Raw genomic sequence first — 16,732 nt, 5'->3', positions numbered from 1 at the left:
GTATACAGCTTTGTCATTTTATACCAGACAGGACTCCTGAAATTTTATTCAGATTAAAAATTTAAGAAGTATTTTAAAGGCATAGCTGGATCTTTATTCTTTACTCTTCTGCCCTTCCGGAAGGGGAAAGCAACACCCTCCGCCTTGTAGCCACATGTCCCGCTGCTTATCTTCTCCTTCTCCTTGTCGTTCTCCAAGTCCGGGTGAATCAGGAAGTCCCGCCTTCAGAGTTTTGTAGTAAAAATCTCGGGCTTCGCAAACAGAATTGAGACTATATTTTTGGTTCTCAAATGTGACTGTGATACCAGATGGCACTTCCCATTTATATTGTATCTGAGAATCTCTGAGTTTTTCAGTTAAGAAAGTGTAGTCTCTCCTTGCTCTTAATATTTGAGATGGTATTTCTTTAAAAACAATCAAGTCCTGTCCATCGATTCGCAGCCTGTTATTGTAGAACTTCTGTATTATCGCATTTCTGGATTCTCTTGTGGTGAAATATATAATTATGTCCCTCGGAAGCTGTCGTTGTTTTGCTACGCACGAGTTCTGGCGATAAATTTTTTGAATCTGCCAATCAAAGTTAAATCCTGGACTTCCCACCGAACGTCTGAAAGCCTCAAAAAAGGTCTGTTTCAAATTCTCCTGTTCCTTTTCATGCAATCCTCTGACTCTTATTGCAAATGCAGTCTTATTGTAATTTATCATAACGAGTTGTTTTTGAGCATTTTCAACTTGCTGTTGTAACGTTTGAATTTTAGATGTCAAATTAGAATTAGCTTTTTCCAAAAGTTCCAATTTTTCCTCCATTTCAGCAACATAGTCTGTCATAACAGTCATAACTCCGATCATATCTTCCCTTGTTTGAGCAATCTTGGCATCCAGTTTATCATATAAGTCCGATAAAAGTTGTTTAATTTCCTGTCTGAACTCTTTAAGGGTTTTAAAAAGAAATTCTTGCGTTAAGAAATCTCCAGTAGAGGGCGTGGGAGGCAAGGGCAGCGATTTTGTAACAATTTCTTGAGATGTATTATTAAGGAAACGCTTAGACTGCTTCGATTTGGGAGCCATTATAAAAAACGCACAAACAAACAAGCAAACAAACAAAGTCTCTGCTCCCCTCGGTTTTAAATGGGATACTATTTATAGACTTTTAACAGTTAATAAGGAGAAGTCTTCAGGAGAATAGAGCTGATTGAGTGCGTCATATATCAAACGCAGAAGCTATAAAATCACCATCTTGTAACGCAGCTGGATAGGAAAGCCTTTTACAAAATTGAAGCTGGTATTTTGAATAGTAATAAAATAAAATTTCTCAGGAATGGTCCCTTCTCGAATTAATCTTAAATAGCTTAACTTTGTCCTGAGGGGGGGGGCAACCTGCCTAGGGCTGAAAAGAAACAGCCGAGAAGAACTGGCTGGAGTAAAAAAAAAAGCTCAGCTATTGTTGAACCTCTTCTCCGTTCACAGCGAAAAAAAGGGCTGTGAATTACAAAGAGATCCTAACGACTGAACTACTCCCTGCCCCTTTCTGCCAAAAAGGGGAGATATCTATAGATCTTTTTAGATATACAGACCAGAACTCTGAGGGGAGCTCCGTTGAGCTCCCGACGGCGACAGCTCCTCCCCCGGAAGTCAATATTAAGTTGTGTTATTAAGTACTTACATCAATTCATCTTACCATCAACTGCAAAGGAAGGGAGGAAAAAAGAAAAACCCAGTTTTATTGGCGTCCCATCTAAACTGTATCTGGTGATTTTTGAGCTCTTCCACTAGAAAGGCATAGTCTTTCCTAGATCTCAGCATTTTAGGTGGTATCTCCTTCAAGACAGTCACCTCCCGACCCCCGATTTGAAGCTTATTTTTGTAGGATTCCTGTAATATCATATTTCTCACATCTTTAGTGGCGAAGTAGACCACTATATCTCTTGGTAATTGTTTTTGTTTTGCCAGTGAGGAATTAACGCAATAAACCTTTTCGATTTGCCAGTCAAATTACCTCCTGACCTTCCTGCTATCAGGTCGAAGGCTTCAGAGAGAGTCTGTTTCAGGTTCTCTTGTGTATTTTCAGAGAGGCCACTTATCCTTAAAGCAAATTCCATTTGCCTATACTGTAGCATTATGATTTCATTTTCTGCATTGCTAACCTTTTGCTGGACCGCCTCCATTTTCATTGCCAAGTTCGTATTAGAATCACTAAGATCTTCTAACTTTTCTTCAAGGGCCTGTGCATAACCAACTAGTGAATCCAGAGCAGTCAAAAAGTCCCCTCTAATCATTTGGTTACATGTCATAAGTTCTTCAGACATCTGCTTGTTAGAAGCAGTTATCTCTTCCTTAAGTTTTGTTTCCATCGTAACAGCATGATTTTTAACGCATCGATTAATTCCTTCTCCAGAATTTCCCTTGTCAGGGGGTCCCCTGCAGATGTAGAAGGGAGTGATGACTGTATTTTAGCAGAAGGCGCTGGTGAATTTCTGGCACTTTTCGATGCGGGGGGAGTGGGGGATTTTTGGACCCAGCCATCTCAAACTTAATCTTCTTTAGTCAGTTAAAAAGTCCAGGCAGTCCAATTATACAGCAATTGCTATTTGTTTTGATAAGTCACTTCTTGGTAATAAATCACTTTTAGGCTTCGCAAAAGCTCTATCCGAGACATGCCCCTCCTACACAGCTCGGCGCCATTTTTATAGAACTTTCAACAAGTAATCAGCAGAAGGAATTCTTTGCAATGGAGCTAAGGATTTATACATACAGTTAAGATGTTCACAAGTGTTGGTTCAGCTCGGCTTGAAGTCCATAATAAATCATTGCGCTGAGGATGAGCAAAAACCTTCGTTCTGCAACAAAAGGCAGAATAAATCCTGGCACGGAGCTGCCATGCTACAGCCGGTGCTTTCCCCCTTTCCTCCCAGAGTTTAAGGTGAAAGAGCTAGTTGGAGAGCTTCTGATGCATACCTTCTCATCTCTCTCTTCTAAGCCTGAAGGGAGGATAAATAAACTTCCAAACAGTTTGATAGATTGCTGTTTAGACAGATTAACGACGCCAAGATTCCAGAGCTGTTAAAGATAACAACCCTCTGTCAGGCCCCGCCCCGTTAACAACTCTTAATGTCTTTTGGCAAAGCTGTTAGAGTGGACACTGGGGCTTAGATCATTTGAGATGAGTACTCCTAGGCCCTAGGGGGTTGTCTACGAGGTCATTTCCACCCAAATTGTATTTGGTGTTTGATGTATTGTCAGTGGTGTTGAACAATTGTATGTCATCAGTGAAGAAGACGCAGCTGCTTTTAATATGATTGGATAGGTCGTTGATGTAAAGCAGAAAGAGTGTAGGTCCTAGAATGTTGCCTTGGAGGACATCACTCATAACTGGTGCTAGATTTGATAGTGCAATCCCTGTTTTGGCTACTCGTTACCTGTTTGATAGGAACAGGCATTCATTTGCCTGTTCCTATCAAACAGGCAATTCATTTGTGTAGGGATCCAGAAATGCCATAAGAACTTAGTTTTAACAGTAGTTTCTCGTGCACCACTGGATCAAAGGCTTTGCAGAAGTCTATGTAAATTGCATCTATTGCTTTTCCCTCGTCAAAATATGTGGTCCAAATGCTTCTGCAGTGTAGGAGTTGCAGATTACATGGAAATTTTTTATATTTATTCAAAGAAATGGAGAGTCCTGAAGGGCAACCTAAGTTCATTACTGTAGTAGAATTCAAATAAAATATCCCAGCTGCATGCAGAGTGTACAAGCATAGAGTGTACACCCAGGGCGGCCACTGCTGAAAGATTCGAGTTGGAAGCCATGGAAAAAGCCAGTCTGGGATGGCGGTGGCGGCGGTGCCCTGGATTTGTAATGAGAGCTGGGCCATGCATTGGGAGATGGGTGAGTGAGAGCGGAACAGCCACTCATGCAACCCCCCTCTCCAGCTGTGCAGAGTGCCATTCACTGGCATTTGGAAGGCGCCAAACAGGCACTCACGTGACTTGGCAATACCCCTAGGTCAGTGAATAGCACTGTGCCCGGCTACAAAGGGGGTTTACCGGGTGGCTGTTTGTGACCATGGTTGCTACAGGGGCTGTTGTGTTGCACTGCTGCGACAATACAACACAGCCATTCACCCATGAGGCTGTGCCCAGCTCTTTGGGGGCCCGCTCACAAGAGAGCAAAGTCCCTCCATCTTGGAAGACAGCGTTTATATCTTTGATACCCAAAGAAGATCAAGATACTACTCAACCCAAAAATTATAGATCTATTTCATTACTGAATGTAGATTATAAAATTTTTACTAAAATATTAGCAAATAGGTTAATGTTGGTTATTCAACAATTGATACATATGGACCAAACAGGTTTTATACAAGGGAGACAGATGAAAAGTAATGTCAGATTAATTATTAATGCATTAGAATATTTGGGAAAGAACAACCAGATCCCTGCTGCGTTTATATTTTTGGATGCTGAGAAGGCCTTTGATCGAGTTAACTGGCAATTTCTGCTGAAGATATTGCAAAAAATGCAGATAGGAGATAATTTTTTACAGTCAATTAAAGCAATATACCAACAGCAAACAGCACAAATCATAGTAATGGAAGTTTAACAGACGCTTTTCAAATTGGAAAAGGTACAAGACAGGGCTGTCCTTTGTCCCCATTATTGTTTATTATAACTTTGGAAGTATTGTTGAATAAAATACAGGGCTTGGATGGTTTAAAAGGGATCAAGATTAGGCAGCAAGAATATAGAGTCCGCGCTTTTGCGGATGATTTGGTCATAATATTGGAACAACCGCAGGAATCCAGTATGGTTTTAATGAATACGATTAATCAATATGGTCAAGTGTCTGGCTTTAAAATAAATTTAGGAAAAACCAAAATATTAGCTATAAATATGAATATTAAACAAAAGGAAGAATTAGGAGTGATGCTAGGATGTGAGGTAGTTAAAAAAGTCAAATATCTTGGAGTTAACATTTTAACTTCAAATGGGAAATTATATAAGCATAATTATGAACCACTTTGGCATAGCATACAGACAGAGATGAAAAAATGGGAGAAATTGCATTTATCTTTGCTGGGTAGGATAGCGGCTGTGAAAATGAACATTTTACCAAAAATTTTATTTCTTTTCCAAATGTTACCTATACTTAAAAAAGATGCGAACCTTTTAGAATGGCAGAAGGGTATCAACAAATTTGTGTGGGCAGGAAAGAAGCCGAGGGTAAAGATGAAAATAATGCAAGATGTACGTGAGAGAGGAGGATTGAAACTACCTAATTTAAAACTATATTATGAGGCAGTGGCATTCTCTGTAATTAGTGATTGGACTCATTTAACCAATGATAGAATATTGAATATTGAGGGACACGATCTGGTATTTGACTGGCATGCTTACCTGTTATTCAACAAAAAATTGGATAAGAATTTTAAAAGTCATATTTTAAGAAATGCTTTATTGCGGGTTTGGAAGAAATACCAATATAAATTAAATGACAAGATACCCATGTGGGCAATTCCTAGACACGCAATTGAAAATATGAATACAGCACAAAAACAGGACAGAATTACTTACAGACAGCTTCTTACCTTGGAAAGGGGGGTATTACAATTAAAATCTTTAGAGGTATTAAAAGAGGAGAAGGTAGTTCAAACATGGTTCCAGTATGGGCAATTACAGGCTAGGTGGAAAATAGATCAAAAAATTGGTTTTATTCAAGTTGAGGATAATCTGTTTAAACAAATAAGAGATCAAAGCTTAATGCATATAAAGAGGATATATAATGTATTAATACAGATGGATTCGGAAACAGAATTAGTTAAAGATTGTATGATAAAATGGGCTCAAAATATTGAGGAACCAATAATGTTGGATACATGGGAAAGAATCTGGGTAAGAAATGTGAAATTTACACAAGCTCAAAATCTGAGAGAAAATTTTTACAAGATGTTCTATAGATGGCATTTAGATCCTAAAAAGTTGGCTTCTATGTATCCGAATGTACAGCCTAAATGTTGGAGGTGTGTTTCTCTCGATGCTACATATTATCATATATGGTAGACCTGCCAAAAGGTTAAGGCATTCTGGATAAAAATATGGTGGGTCATGCAAAATATTTTTAAAAGAAGGATAAAGTTTATTCCTCAGTTATTTTTACTACGTATATGTACTGACTTTACAGTGGTAGAGACTAATTTGATTCTGCACCTGATAACTGCAGCAAGACTGTTGGTGGCACGATATTGGAAGAAGGAAGACTTGCCTACAATCCAAGAATGGACATTGAAAGTGACAAACTTAGCCGAGATGGCTAAAATATCGGCATATCTCAAAGATCATTCAAATGAGAAATATAAACGAGACTGGAAAAAATGGATTGACTATATACAAAATAAATACGGGACCAAGAAATTCCAGTTAGCCTATGCTTAAGATCAGAAATGATTTAAATTGTTAAAAGTTAGTTCAGTAAGAAGAAGCTAAGGTCAATGTAGAATGTCATTAATTTCTTTATTTCTTTTTTCTCAATAGATTTTAGACTGTGTTAGTTAAAAATCCATACCGTGTACGGGTTCTGGGAAGTTGGGGGGGGGAAGGACGAGGGGGGTTGGGGGGGTGGAGGGAGGGAGGGGCACACACAAAAAATTGTACTTCAATGTCTTAATGATTGACAAATGATGAAATATTTGTGTTTTTTTTTTTAAGAAATAAAATAAATAAATAAAAAAAGAGAGAGCAGCCACCCGGCAACCCCCCTCTTTAGCTGGACACAGCACTGCTCACCAACCTAGCAGTATGCCGAAGGCACCAAGCTATGCGATCACCTTTGCCTCCCCCCAGGTTCCCGCGGCTTTGCACCTTCGGGATCCTGCTATGTTGGTGAGTGGCGCTCTGCCTGGCTTTAGGTGGGGAGTTGTCCAGGGGGCTTATATGCGGGGGGCTTATATTTTTGCTCACCAGAAAAATGTGGCACGGCTGTATTATGAGGACATGTCGTATTATCGGCGAAACACGGTAATTCACTAATGGCAATGTAAGGAAACAGAATCTAAAGTTATCAAGGATAACAAGCCTATAAGTGGCTAGAAAACAGAAGCCAAAACAGAAAATAGAAGTCTTTCGTTTTGTTTTCTTCTAAACTAGTACTGAATAAAAATTAACCAAAGTTATTAATTACTATCAAACTTAAACTATTGACCACAATGTAAATGTAATCGTGATATGAACAATTAATATTATCACATTTGTTAGTACAATTGTTATTACACTATTACAGAGGTTAAAACCAATAGAAAGGCAATGGAGAATGGAGAACTACAATGGCTAAACATGTCTGCTGATACTGAAGGTTATATAATTATTTTATATTGTTATGTGCGTCCTGTTTTTTCTGGGGATTTTTTGTTGTAGTTTTTTCTGTTTTTAAAGGTAAATTTTTTTAATAAAAACTATTTTTTTCATTTTTTAAAAAAAGGATGACAAGCCCATTTTCTTGTTATGTATTGTTTGATTCTTTCTTTAATGATCCTCTTGTGTTCTCAGGCTTCCATCTGGATGAAAAAAGACAACCAATCCTGTTTGAACGAGATTGTCCTTCTTGGCCTCTATTCCTTCTCTCCTCTTTTCTTCCTTCCTTTTTTTCTTTCTTTTTTCTTTCCTTCCTTCCTTCTTTCTTCCTTTACTCTTTTTCCCTCCCTTTCTTTTTTCGGCCTCTTTTTCTAATCCTCCCTCCCTCCTCTTCCCTTTCTTTTTCTCCTCTTTCCTTTTTTGTCTCTCTGTTTCTCTCTCTCCCTCTCTCTCCCCCTCCCTCCCTTCCTTCCTTCCTTCCTCCCCTCCCTCCCCTCCCCACTTTGTTTGTTTCTTTAGTTTCCCCAATTGCTAATCTACATCAGTTGGTAATTTATTCATAACTTGCTAATATCACTGCAGACTATTGGATAGTAAGGGGAAAGTATAAAGCATATAAAGTTATTCATAGTATGGATAGAGGGAAGTTTTGATCCTTTTCCCATATAGAATCATCCATCGACCTTGAATACAAGAAGTCCTCAACTTACAACAGTTCACTTAATGACTAAAGCTACATCAGCACTGAAAAAAAGTGAATTACAGCTGTTCTTTACACTTATGATCATTGCAGCATCCCCATGGCCACATGATCAAAATTTGGATATTTGGCAACTGCCTCATATTTATGATGATTGCAGTGTCCTGGGCTCGCCTTTTGCAACCTTCTGCCAAGCAAAGTCAGCAGGAAAGTCAGATTGACTTAACAACCAGGTTACTGATTCAACCGTACTGATTCACATAACTGTACCAAGAAAGGTTGTAAAATGGGGCAAAACTCACTTAACAAATGTCTCACTTAGCAATAGAAACTTTGGGCACAATTATGGTCGTAGATTGAGGACTACCTGTATAGGGAGATTTCTTTACTTAATGGATATTTACATGGTAGAATTGAGTTTCAAATAACACTGATTTCATTGTCTTGGGTGACATCTATGAAAAGAAATCAGGTGCTCAGGCATGAAAATGTGCTGCTCAAACACTATACTTTTCTGCTCACACTGAAAAAAAATTAGAGGGAACATTGGTCCCCGAAGCAGTCAGTGTGAGCATAAATGGACTCCAGAGGATGGCAGAGGACAGGAAGGCCTGGAGGAACATTTTCCATGGGGTCACAATGGGTGGGACACAGCTTTGCTACTAACAACAACAACAACAGCAAAGTGTTAACTCCTTACAGATTTAAAGAAAGACAATTCAACACAAGGTCATCATGAATGTCAAGATCTCCTTCTAGTTAGTAACTGCTTCCTGATTAAGTGGTTTCACTGGGTTTTCCAAATGTTCTCTACAGAATCCTTGCCTTAAGGTCCATCCATTTACCAAATTCCCAGGATGAATCCTCAGGTATCTCTCAGGAGACCTTGTTAGAGAACAAAATTCCCTCCTGCCTCTAAAACTTCTGATCCTCTAGGAGTCAACTGATTTTAAAGGTTCCTCCACAGCCTTTGATATAGGCTGAAGCAAAATGTCTGCCTATATGAAATACATATTGCAGAAAAAAGGATAGATGAAGACTCATGTATGGCACAGAGAGTTTTGAGACTTTGAATTACCAGTGGATATTAGTTCATCTCCAGTTTTCCAGGAGGCAAAATATTCCATCCTTCTAAAACTACCAGAAAAAAAATCAAAAGTAAGATTAATACTTAGTACTTTCTCTAGGGTCACATTCAGTGCATTGGTTATTCCTGTTGGGCAGCATCATTGAAAATTTTATTCATCTATTTCACTAACAACAATATAGGGAAACAGGATCTTGAGTTCAAAGATAACAAGCCTTTTCCTTTTTAGGTATTGTTTGATTCTTGCTTTAATGATCCTCTTATGTTCTCAGGCTTCCACCTGGATGATACCATGGTAAAAGACAACCAATCCTGTTTGAACGAGATTGTCCTTCTAGGCTTCTCAGATTTCCAGTCAATGCAAGATCTTCTCTTTTGCCTGGTTCTAATGTTCTACTTGATGACTTTGATTGGCAACAGCCTGATTTTGATCCTCATCACTCTCAATCCTATCCTCCACAACCCAATGTATTTCTTCCTCTGGAACTTGTCCATTTTGGAAATTGGCTACACCTCCTCCACGACCCCAAAAATGCTAGTGAATTTGTTATCAGACAATCAGACTATATCCTTTTGGGGCTGTGGGTGTCAAATGTGTTTCGTCATACTCTTTGGTCTCGCTGAATGTTGTCTTCTTTGTGTCATGTCGTACGACCGCTATGTTGCCATTTGCAAACCCTTGCAATACCCGTATATCATGAAATACAGGAAATGCGCTAAGCTTGCTGCTCTGTCATGGGCCATTGGTGCTTTTGTGAGTTTGGGACAATCTATTTCCATCTTCACCCTTCCCTTCTGTGGATCAAATGGAATCAGCCATTTTTTCTGTGACATTAAGCATGTTCTAAAATTGGCTTCCACAGACACCTATAAGGATGAACTGGCCATTCCCGTAATAGCTGCTTTAATAATGTTGACTCCCCTTTTGCTCATCCTTTTTTCCTACATCCTCATCCTCTCCACGATTCTCAAGATGCCTGGGGCCAAAAACAGGCGCAAAATATTTTCCACTTGTTCCTCACATCTCACCGTGGTCTGCATTTTCTATGGAACCTGCATTGTTACCTACATTAGTCCCCACTCAGAATATTCCATGGACAGTAACCGATTCCTTGCCCTGCTCTACACAGTGGTGACCCCAAGTTTAAATCCCATCATTTACAGCTTGAGGAATAAAGAGATGAAAGTGGCTTTCAAGAAAATTGTAGCAAGGAAATAGATCCTCTTTATGGGGTAATACAAGTAGATCCATAGCTTTGTATTTGTATTTATTAGTTTGCCAAACATGTACAAGATAGCAGCTATAAATATCAACCTGGATATAAACAAAAGAAATGAAGACAAAAAGATGAGGACAGGGACGTTAGGCACGCAAGTGCGCTTATGCACACAAACACAGACACTCCTTTACAAATCTCTTAGGAATGGGATGAGTTCCACATTAGACAGTTTAAAGTTATGAAGGTTTGAGGATGTAACAACTGAGCCAGATAGAGCATTCCAGGCATTGACCACTCTGTTACTGAAATCACATTTTCTGCAACAAACTTTTCAAAGGTTTACTTTGTTTGTATCAATTGTTTGCCCATGTATTATTGAAGTTGAAGCTGAAGAAGTCATTGGCAGGTAAGGTATTGTAGCAGACAATTTTGTGTACTATGCTTAAATTGAAATGCAGTTCCAGATTGTCCAAGGCCAAAATTTCAAGTCTGGTGGCATAAGGTATTCTATTGTGAGTAGAGGAATGGAGTACTCTTCTCTTGAAATATCTCTGGACCTGCTCAATTGTATTAAAGTCTGATGCCCAGTGTTGATTCCAGGCAGACGAGTTATATTCGAGAATTGGTCTGGCAAAGGTTTTGTATGCCCCAGTTAGCAATACAATGTTACTGGAAAAGAAGCTTTGCAAAATTAGGTTAACAACTCTTGGATTTTAAAAAGATTTTAATCTATTACATAGTCAATATCAAGTTGTGTTATTAAGTACTTACATCAATTCATCTTACCATCAACTGCAAGGAAGGGGGGGGAAGAAAAACCCAGTTATTGGCTCTTCTGCTCTCCATACACCATATTTATACCTTATCCAACACTTTCTTCCCCTTCTCTCCTCCCCCTTTTTACATTCTATCTTCCTTCCATCATTTTCTACTCTATTTCCTCTTCCTTTCTCCTTCTACTCACTCCTCCTTATACAGCTCATCTTCCCCCTTCACCCTCTCTCCTATCCCTCTCTTCCTATCTTCGTCTCTGCTCTACTTCCGATTCTTCTACATCCTGTCTTCCCTCCATCATTTTCTAATCTACTTCCCCTTCCTTTCTCCTTCTCCTCTCTCCCCTTACCACTCCTCCTTATACACCTCATCTTCCCCCTTCACCCTCTCTCCTATCCCTCTCTTCCTAACTTCGTCTCTGCTCTACTTCCGACTCTTCTACATCCTGTCTTCCCTCCATCATTTTCTAATCTACTTCCCCTTCCTTTCTCCTTCTCCTCTCTCCCCTTACCACTCCTCCTTATAAACCTCATCTTCCCCCTTCACCCTCTCTCCTATCCCTCTCTTCCTATCTTTCTTCTCTCCTCTACTTCCCACTCTTCCTCTAAGTCACTTGGTGTATTTCAGCTTCTGAGCAAAATCCCTTTTGTGTTGATGGTATTTATAATTCCATATCAATATACATTAAAAAAAATAGCAGTATACATGTACAGTCATCCATCATCCCTCCTCCAACTTAGTAAACTCAACTCCTTCCCACCCTCCCCCCATCCCCCCCAACCTTCCCCCACCATGACTTCCAGAACCAATACAAGGTATAAATCTTTAACAAAAACAGTTTAAGATATACTTAAGAGAAAACGTAGAAAGTTAATAACATCTTTGAATTGAGCTTAGCTCCTCCTTGCTAGGCTAACTATAAACAATTTGTATCGTTTCTGATCTTACTCATAAACTAGCTGAAATTTCCTAGACCCATATTTATTTTGAATATAGTCAATCCATTTTTCCCAGTCTCGTTTATATCTCTCATTTGAATTATCCTTGAGATATGCAAATATTTTAGACATCTCTGCTAAGTTTCTGATTTTCTTTTTTTTATTATTATTATTTTTTATTAGTAAAAGAAAATATACAACAGCCAATAGATTGCAAAAGACAATACAACATCCGCCACTGTTTTGCTTTACATTTGACTACGTTTCGAGACATTTCCATAATAACAAAATCGTTATAGACATCAAAGGTTAGGCATCTTCTTCCCTCCCTCCCTCTTTCCTTCCCTCGTTTCTTCTCTGCCACTCCCCTTCCTTCCCTCCCTCCTTCTCTCCTTCCCTCCTTCCTTCCCTCCTTTCTTTTCTCCTTTTCTCCTTCCCTTCCCCCTCCCTTTCCTCTCTCCTTCCCCCCTTCTTTCTCTCATACATTCCCTCCTTCCTTCCCTCCTTCCCTCCTTCCTTTCTTTCTTTTCTCTTAGATTCCCTCCTTTCTTCCCTCCTTCCTTCCTTCCTTTCTCCTCTCCTTCTCTCCTTCCTTCCCTCCCTCCTTCCCTCCTTGCTTCCCTCCCTGTTTCCCTCCCTCCTTCCTACCCCGCTTTCTTCTCTTTCTTCTCTCCTTCCTTCTTTCCACCTCTCCTTTCCCTTCTCTCCTTACTCTTCCTCCCCTTTAACCTTCCCCCCTTCTTCTGATTCCTCCCCTCTTTCCTACTCTTACATTCCCTCCCGTTCTTCCTCTGCCTTTCCCTTTCTCCTATTCCTCTCCTTTCTCCTCTCCTTCCTGTCTTTCCTTCTACCCCTCCCTCCATCCACTCTAACCGTTGTTGCATTTGCATATTCTCCCCTACTGAGGACGACCTGGTTCTCTTTTTCTTTCCTTGTTTAAAAAAGGCAAGATTTACAAAATGCGAGATGAAGAGATATTTTCATCTCCCATTGCTCATCTCGCCTTACCTAGAATGAAACTAGGTTGTTAATTCCATGCAGGTAGTTATAACGGATTACCTATCAGCTTTTCAAGTTTTTCCAACGTTGTGGTCTAGCGGAGTTGCTCAATGGTGAATTCTCACCTTTAATACATTTCTACTCTCATTTGTCCCTCAGTTTTTGTATAATGTTTGTTTGAGTTGTTGCTTAAATCGTATTAAGTTAGTCAGCTATCTCCTTTTATATCTAAATCTTCACTGTCTCATCCAGCCATTTGTACAATTTCTCCCAGACTTTATAAAAGTCTGTATCAATAGCAGTAGACTTATATACCGCTTCATAGGGCTTTCAGCCCTCTCTAAGCGGTTTACAGAGAGTCAGCATATTGCCCCCAACAATCCGGGTCCTCATTTTACCCACCTCGGAAGGATGGAAGGCTGCGTCAACCCTGAGCCGGTGAGATTTGAACCGCTGAACTGCTGATCTAGCAGTAGCCTGCAGTGCTGCATTTAACCACTGCGCCACCTCGGCTCTGTATCTTCTCTATCGTTAATCCGCATCGTCAATTTGTTCATTTCTGCTAATTCTAAGATTTTGTTCATTCACCATAGTGCTAGTGGGGGCATTTTCATTTTTCCAGCACTGTGCGTAAACGATCCTTGCCGCCGTCAAAATATGGATGAGAAGGTATTGATTGGTTTTACATATTTTTTGATCTGTTATCCCTAGTAGAAAGATTTCCGGCTTAAGACATAATTTAATTGACAAGATTTCATTCAGCCATCTTAGCGTTTGCTTCCAATACGCTTTGGCAACCGAACACGTCCACCACAAGTGGTAGTACGTGCCCAGCATTGTTTTACATTTCCAGCATTTGGCCGAGAATTTTGAGGAAATTTTTGCCAGTCTTGTCGGAGAGAGATGCCAGCGGTAGAACATTTTGTATATATTTTCTTTATAGGCCGTCGATTTTGTCAATTTCAGGTTCCACTCCCAAACCCTTTCCCAGTCATCTAGGTCTATTGTGTGGCCGATATTTTGGGCCCAGGTTACCATGACTTCTTTTACTCTTTCTGCTTCCATTTTTCGAGTCAGCAGGCAGTTGTATATTTTCGAAATTAATTTCTCGTCTGGACCTGTTAAGATTTTATCCAGTTCCTGGTCCTTGTTCTGAAAGCCAAATTGTGCTAGGTCTGATTTGTATTTATTTTGAATTTGAAGATATGGCCACCAATCAATGTTTATTCCCATTTCAGCCAAATTTTCCCTGGAGTTTAGTTTATTTTAATCATCTAGCAGCTGTTGGTAAATAACAATTTTATCAAAATTTATCAAATTTGGGTATATCAGGGCTTCCGTCGGGGATATCCATTTGGGTAGTTGGATGTAAAATTTCCTTCTGATTTCCAGCCAATCCTTAATTAATACCCCTCTTAAATGATGTCTTCTAAAATAATTGTGGACTTTATTTCCCTCACACCATAAGTAATTGTGCCACCCGCATTGCAAGTCGTGGCCCTCTATCGCTAAGATTCTTTTGTTGACTAACATTACCCACTTGTTTATCCACGTTGTTGTTGCTGCTTGATGATATGCTTTCCATTCCGGTAGGCCCATTCCGCCTTGCGCTCTTTTATCCTGAAGATGCTTATATTTTATTCTAGGCTTTTTGCCATTCCACACGAAATTTCGTACCATTTTGTCCAAATCATTATAGAATTTTTCTCCTAGTTTGACCGGTGCTGTTTGAAATAAGTAGAGGATTTGGGGCAAGATATTCATCTTAATTGCTGCGATTCTTCCCATCAATGATATTTGTAGTTTCGACCAATTTTTTAAAATCTTTTTGGATGTTTCGTAGTAGTTTATCATAGTTATCTTCTTTTATAGAAGAGCATTTCGCAGACAGCCAAATCCCTAAGTATTTAATCTTTTTAGTTACCTTTAGTTCCATTGCTTTCTCTAGTTCTTCAATCTGTTTTTTGGGAAAGCTCTTTATAATCATTTTTGTTTTTTCCTTATTTATTTTTAATCCAGCCACATGCCCAAAATCTTCAATGTCCTTCATCAGTTTCGGTCCTGAAATTAGAGGGTCTTCCACAATAAAGACCATGTCGTCCGCAAAGGCCTGTGTTTTATATTGTTCTTTTTTTATAGTCAAACCCCTAATTTCCTGGTTTAATCTTACCTGATTTAGGAGAACCTCTAGCAACATAATAAATAGTAATGGGGAGAGCGGACACCCTTGTCTAACACCTTTTCCGATTCGTACCCTCTCTGTTAGTTCTCCATTAATTATAATGTTTGCTGATTGCTCTGAGTATATAGATTCTATAATCTTAATAAATTTGTCGCCGAATTTCATCATTTTTAGTTGTGTGATTAAAAAGTTCTAATCTAAGTTATCAAAAGCTTTCTGCGCGTCGACAAAGATTAATGCTATTTGTTTCTCGGATCTTGTTTCGTAGAATTCCAAAGTGTTGATTATTATTCTTGTATTGTTCCGAATGTGTCTTTTTGGGAGAAAGCCATTTTGATCTGGATGGATACTTTGATTTAATATTATTTTTAATCTTTCCGCCAATATTGATATAAAAATTTTGTAATCTGTGTTTAACAGAGATATAGGTCTATAATTTTGAACTTTACTACTATCTGCCTCTTCCTTTGGTATTAAGGTAATGTAAGCTTCCCCCCCCCCATGATTTTGGGACCTTAACATTTTGTAGTGCCTCATTGAATAATTCTAATAATTTGTCTTCTACGGTATTTTGAAGTTTTTATAGCATATATAGCAGTAGACTTATATACCGCTTCATAGGCCTTTCAGGCCTCTCTAAGCGGTTTACAGAGAGTCAGCATATTGCCCCCAACAATCTGGGTCCTCATTTTACCCACCTCGGAAGGATGGAAGGCTGAGTCAACCCTGAGCCGGTGAGATTTGAACCGCTGACCTGCTGATCTAGCAGTAGCCTGCAGTGCTGCTTTTAACCACTGCGCCACCTTGGCTCTCATCCCTCCAGTTGAGTTTCAGTTGTAATATCCTCCTGTCTTAAGGTTCCTTCTTTATTAAACCTCTCTTCATCTGCTAGTAAAAGTTCCTGGAATTCTTGTGCTTTCTCCAAGGTATCTATCCGGTATTTCTTTTCCCTCCATGTTATTAACATTCCTTCTGGAAGGAGCCATCGGAACTGGATTCTATATCTGTTTAATTGTGAGGAGAGGAAGTTATATTTCCTTCTCTTCTCTCTAACTCTCCGGGGAATCTGCTTTAAGATGAGAATTTCTTTACCTTTATACGTTAATGAGTTGCCTCTTATTGTGCTTAGAATGTCCTCTCTCAGTTGTCTTCTCAGCACCCTTACATGAATCTCCCTCGGAAGTCGATGGCGTCTCGCAAAGCTTGTATTGATTCTATAGACTTCGTCCTCGTTTTTCGGCCTGTCAAGAACTAGTCCCAAAATTTCTCCAATCAACTCCCGGAGATTTTCATCTCTTGCTTCCTCCACATTTTGTAGTCTCAGATAATATACTGATCGTTCTAATTCTAGGTGAAGAATGGCCTCCTCCAGGTTTGTGTTTATAGATTCCAGTTTATCCTCTGTTTTGTCTATTCTTTTTTCCGCTATTTCCGTTCTCTCCTTAACATTTTGGATTTCCTGTTCATTTCTTGACAACGCTATTTGTATAG

At 39.3% G+C, this 16,732-nt stretch overlaps 1 protein-coding gene across 1 annotated transcript; it reads left to right on the top strand.

Moving 5' to 3' along the window:
- Nucleotides 1–9,420: 9,420 nt before the first annotated feature.
- On the top strand, nucleotides 9,421–10,347 carry LOC148046354 (olfactory receptor 10AG1-like). Its single transcript, XM_087712001.1, has one exon. The coding sequence runs from the start codon at nucleotides 9,421–9,423 to the stop codon at nucleotides 10,345–10,347; it is 927 nt and encodes a 308-aa protein (XP_087568127.1).
- The last annotated feature ends 6,385 nt before the right edge of the window (nucleotides 10,348–16,732 follow it).

This window comes from Thamnophis sirtalis, unplaced genomic scaffold, assembly GCF_051295495.1.
Source record: "Thamnophis sirtalis isolate CommonGarterSnake01/CBP01778 unplaced genomic scaffold, rThaSir2_p1.2 scaffold_4, whole genome shotgun sequence".
Lineage (NCBI taxonomy): Eukaryota > Metazoa > Chordata > Lepidosauria > Squamata > Natricidae > Thamnophis > Thamnophis sirtalis.
Note: the sequence above shows the minus strand (reverse complement) of the source record. Positions and strands in the feature narration are given on the sequence as shown.